The following is a 5,476-nucleotide window of genomic DNA, read 5'->3' as shown; positions in this document are numbered from 1 at the left end:
GGTCAGCGCTGTGGCTCGGCTGCTGAAGCACAGCTCAGCCCTGCAACAGCGCGGCTGCAGAGAGGTGTCACTGTTGTACGGTGGTTTGTGCCTGGTTCATTCATCAGAAGCTGGTGACCGACTCCAAGATGATTCATCAGAATTGAGGCGCTTGGCTTTTAAATGTCGTATTCCTTCATCTGTTTTTAAAGGCAATCATTTTAGAGAAGGGTTTTATTTCAAAAGAAGTGCCGAAAAAGTGTCTTCACAAGTGAGATTATAACAAAAAAAAATCCTCTCAAGAGTTGCATTGTTCAAGTGCAGAGAATAACCTATTTCATCTTAAAATAACCTTAAGCTTGGATTTAGTGTCATAATTCACAAACATATGATGGATTTAAAGCATAATGCACAAACATGTGCCTGGACGATCCTTGTTGCACTACTGAGGCTGTTTGACTGCTATCAGGTATGACCATTTCCACGTGACCATCTTTTCAAGATTATTGAATTTAATCCTCAGTGCAGTTGCATTTCTTATGCTTTTATCTTATGGAAAGACTGTTCCACAACTGAATTCCTCTAATTCTAAGCAACTGAGAATAGCTGAGAATAGTTTAAGTATTATAACCTAACGTTTGGGGGTTTTCTTCTCTCATTACCAGAACTGTGCATCAGGTAAACGTAAATATTCAGCTTTTTACCTCTATTAACAAGTCATGGTTGTACTGCAATGAAATTACTTTAGATGTCACTCACAAGAAGACAGAACTCTTCATTCCTCTGAATCTGTGAAAATGAGACCATTGTGAATTTTACAGTAACAATGCACATCCTACTGTAACATGTATTATCAAAATAAAATTATTTATTAATTCTATTACTGCTTGAGGTTTTTTGTTAGAAAGAGCCAGAATGGCCTAATGAGTTTACTGTAAAATTTTACAAATTTATTTTTTTTTTTTAATTACAGTGGGAGAAACTACAGATGACAACAAGTGAGAGGAGGAAAATAGTTTGTTCGGTCACATTCCACGTAATTGCAATTACCTGTGTTGTTTGGTCACTGTATGTTTTAATTGATAGAACTGCTGAGGAAATTAAACAAGGCAATGACAATGGTAAGTACCTTTTACCTTCTTCAGTCTTGTGGATAACGTAATGGATGGCTTTGAAAGGCAGCTATGTAACCAGTCACGTTCCGTTCTTAAATAACGGCTCGCTGATACGTGGCTACATCAAATGCTTTAATGCAGAAGTAACAAATGCATCAGTGTTAAAAGCTCATGTTATGCCCCTGCAGAGAGACCTCTGCTTTGTATAATCATTACAACAGCTTAACTAGCCTGCTGGTTCTTCCTAGGTTAATCCCCCGTTGTCTAGATAGTTCTAAAGCTCAGCTAAATTCAAACAGCTCAGTGCAACCTCAGGTCTTAAAATAGCAATTTCTTTATATTACCCACTTGAACTTCACTTGAACTGTGAAACTTGATGGAGCCCTTTCATCGACAAGCTTCCTAACACAAAGAAGAGACCATGTTTCAGTTCCAATAGTCCTTCAAGTAGCGTGGAAAGCTATTCCTGTGTCCTTTCAAATACTGTGGATGTCTATGGTCACGTTGTCTTTATTCTGAGGGTGGTCAAACACTGAAACAGAGAGGTCATGGAGCATTCATCTGTGGGGATATTGAAAACCCGACTGGACAAGTGTAACAAACTGTACGTCGAACTTAAGTAGGTGGGTTTTTTTTTAGGGGTGTACTTACCATACGTGGAAACTATATTCCAAACTGAACTAGTTTTCCACCTCAAATCTAACTCTACTCAGTCTTAGATTTAGGCTTCAGTATGATCATGATGATGAAGAGGATAAAAAGCTTTTGAGTTTTGATCTGAATTGACTTTAAGCACAGCAGAAGGAAAAATATCTCTAGCTTTGTCTATATACTCTGCAGTTAACATGGAAAATGAAACAGGTGGAGCTTTGTGCCTTGCTAGTTAGATAAATATTTGATGACGCTCCTGATAACTGCCTTTCTTGCCTACAAGAAGAAAATACGTAACATGCCTCAGTAAGTCACAGATGAGTCTACGCTCCAGTCTTGTTTTGCATTCTTTCTAAACGGGTAACCCTGTTCTTCATCTCAAAAAAACCCTGGCCCCGAGGACAGGACTAGGAATAGCTTTGAACTTCTATTTATGAGTACAACTACATCACCCCACTCATTAAAAAGGGAAGAGATATTTCTGTGGATTAGCTAAATTGCACAACAAATGGCTAACAAACATGAGTTTTTGTTGTTATATAGAATGCCTAAAAATCATATTAATTAATCATTAATTAGGTAGGCACAAAAAATTAATTAGGTAGGCTCCAAAAAGTTTGTATAGAATTCAGTGTTTGCCAAACATAATGGATGATTCTCCACAGTAAAAATGGACAGAGATGCCTTGGAACTACTTACAACATGCAAAAATAAGTGTTTGGGAAGAGAACTCTTTTTCCCCAAAATTTGTTTGTTGAGGGAGCAGGGTGTACTTCTACAAAATCAAACACATATTGTGGAGGTGTGGTGAGAAGAGGCATATATGTAGTTTGCTTTTCACTCCATTGTCTCTGTTTAAATGGGAAATGCTGGGAAAAAGACAGTGAACACTGGAGGAAAAACACTTTATAAACGTATTTTGAGGAGAAAAGCTGAAAGCCCTGAATAATACTAGCACTGTTTGTTAATATTGTGTATGTTTAAAAATGCCTTTTTAAAATGTATATCTCTCAAAATATTTAAAAGGATTTTGTAGTTGTTGTTGTTCTTACAAAACCATGTGGTGCAAATAAGTTAAAGTCTAAACCGCTTAATTGGCAAACCAGTCACTGGTCTATAGAAAGGTCAATTTAAAATATATTTAAAATATTCTAGAATTTGTATGCCACCAGGGGTAGGGAAACAAGTTTCACATAAATTTGCTCTGCTTAAAGGAACAGGTCCAGACTTAGCTGAGCATTGTCTCTCTTGATAAAGCCTGAGTCTGTAAATACAGCAATCCTGGAACATACTGAAGGGTACGAAATTCACTCTGCCATACCAGTGAAGCAAAAACATGCTTCCTGTGTTACCATGGAAGAAGCAGCAGCGCACCGTTACTGCTAAGAGGTAGAAGAACCTCTGAAGGAAAGCTGAGCCATTTATTTAGCCTCTTTGTTCCGAGCTCAGCGCTCCAGCAGTGACTTGCTGTTCTAAGTGTTGCTTCCCACTGATGGTGCCTAGTCAGATGCAAACCACAGTGTTTTCATAATTACAAGCAAGAAACAGACAGTGACTTCTAAAAGCACTTATTAAAGGGGAAAAACCAAAAAACACATCACTGGATATGACACCTTAGTGAAGTATTCTTTGTTACTTCCTTTTGTCCCTGGACAAATCAGGGGATTAATGAAAGGCTTGACAAATGTTTCATTAACAAATATAAAAGATTTGTCCCTGGCAAGTTCAACTAACCAAAGTAATAGTGGTTGGGGAGATACAAAAAGTGATTTACATGGTCTTTGTATGCTTTCATTTTGCTCCAAATTAAAAAAAAAGTTACTAGACTGGCACCATCACTTAATACATCGTTATCATTTCTAAGTACCTCTAAACATTTACCACAACAGGGGAAATTACAGCTACCTCAAGCATTTTGTGTGCTTTTGCAATAATTAATATTCTTTTGGTGCCTGTTTATTTAATTAAAAGCCTGTTTACTGTGTGGTTAACAGTAAAAGGGGTACTTAGAGTCATGAGACTCACACAGCTGGCCAAAAGTAAAAACTTGCTCTATAGGAGCCCAGTTTACCAGGTCTAGTCGTGGAGACTGGCTCCTCACTGAAGCTCTTCTGCTGAATCCCAAAGGAACACAGATTGCTCTGCTGATTCTGGAACTTTCTTCCCTGTATAAAACTCACAAATATCACATAAGTAAGTTGTTGTGATACATCACCAGTGGTTGAATGTAGCATCTGCAAGGCATCTTGAATGCTACACTCCTCAGTGAGCAAAATGTTACTCAAAGACCTCCCACATAGGATGAACAAACCCTTTCAGATTGTTCTCTGATGCAGCAGATAAGACCCCTTTCCACTACCTTTTTTTTTTACAATACCATAGCTTCAGGATGAAGCTAGAACCAGGTACTAATATCATAAATGTTGGTGTCCCAAGTACCCTAAACAGTATGATTTAAAAAAAACACAGCGCAGCTGTAGATGAGCTTCTCTGCAGTTACACTGTTGATTTCGTCAATGAACCTTTGCTTGTCCGAAAAGAAACGATTCAGCTTTTCTGTCAGTTTCTTGCACATGCTGATACAGAACTTGTATCTCTCATTGAGGCTTTTCACAACTGGAAGAAAGGGAAGAAATAAAAAAAAAAAAAAAAACAACCTCCAAACTGTAGTTGAAGATGTGCATGATATTCTAGGTATCCAGTTATCTTCGGTTTGGTACTTGCATTTTTCTTTAAGCAAGCTATGGGGATATTACTAAAGAACGGCGAATTGTCTTGGTTTTGACTGTATCAAGCATTACTCTTCCTTCATGAGAGTGGCCTTGCATTTCTTACCTGATCCAGCTGAGGTTAAGTCAGTTTAAAGTGGAAGGCAGACATAGCTTCTTGCCTGGACTATGGGCAAAAAAACCCCTGCTGTTTTCTACTTGAGCCACAACTGCCCCAATAGCATGCATATACCCGGGAATTATTAGCAAGTGGCTTCTTTTCAAGGTATTTTACTGAAGCTCAGTGATTGATATAACAGTGGCAATAAATATAAATGTTTTATTTCAAAGGTGTCCTTGAATGGCCATTTTGGACAAAACTCATTGTGGTGGCCATTGGATTCACGGGGGGCCTGGTCTTCATGTACGTGCAGTGTAAGGTTTATGTTCAGCTGTGGCGCAGGTTGAAAGCCTACAACAGAGTGATCTTTGTTCAGAACTGCCCAGACACCGCCAAAAAACTGGAGGAGAAGAACTCTCCGTGCACTCAGACCTCGGACATCAAGGACGCAGTGGTGGTGCCAGTAGCACAGACAGGTACAAACTCTCAGCCGGCAGCTGAAGAAGTGACATCTGAGGTCATGCCAGTTTGACAGAGACAGTGTTGTTTCTTTTTTGTAAAATAAGCCGTGGTGTTTTCTACACTACAAATGCTAAAAGAAAGTAGAAATGACTGTGCATTTTTTCAGTTAAAAACAAACAGAAAAAAATACACAAAAACCAAAACCCTACAAGGAAAAGGGATCCAGCAAAGCAACTTGTTACTGTATGGAATGTGACTGTTCGTGAAGTAGTTTCTCAACTAGTCAGCAAGTGCAGTGAAAGTGGAAGTGTAGAAAGTGCAATAGAGAACAGGTTCAACAGTCAATGCCAAACCAATGTGACAAGCGTACTTTTTTTTTTTTTTAATTGGATGGCTGGGAATGTACAAACAGACCTGAAATAATAATTTTGTTTACAGAA

At 38.5% G+C, this 5,476-nt stretch overlaps 1 protein-coding gene across 1 annotated transcript in view; it reads left to right on the top strand.

The window, feature by feature from the left end:
* The window catches only part of MARCH1 (membrane-associated ring finger (C3HC4) 1, E3 ubiquitin protein ligase), a 6,160-nt gene extending 1,054 nt beyond the window's left edge, over positions 1–5,106 (top strand). The window contains exons 2-3 of the mRNA XM_010135458.1: positions 953–1,100; positions 4,805–5,106. Coding sequence (XP_010133760.1) covers positions 953–1,100; positions 4,805–5,106 — 450 coding nt within the window. The remainder of the gene's footprint in view (positions 1–952; positions 1,101–4,804) is intronic.
* The last annotated feature ends 370 nt before the right edge of the window (positions 5,107–5,476 follow it).

The sequence above is a fragment of the Buceros rhinoceros genome, unplaced genomic scaffold (assembly GCF_000710305.1).
Source record: "Buceros rhinoceros silvestris isolate BGI_N320 unplaced genomic scaffold, ASM71030v1 scaffold10424, whole genome shotgun sequence".
Lineage (NCBI taxonomy): Eukaryota > Metazoa > Chordata > Aves > Bucerotiformes > Bucerotidae > Buceros > Buceros rhinoceros.
Note: the sequence above shows the minus strand (reverse complement) of the source record. Positions and strands in the feature narration are given on the sequence as shown.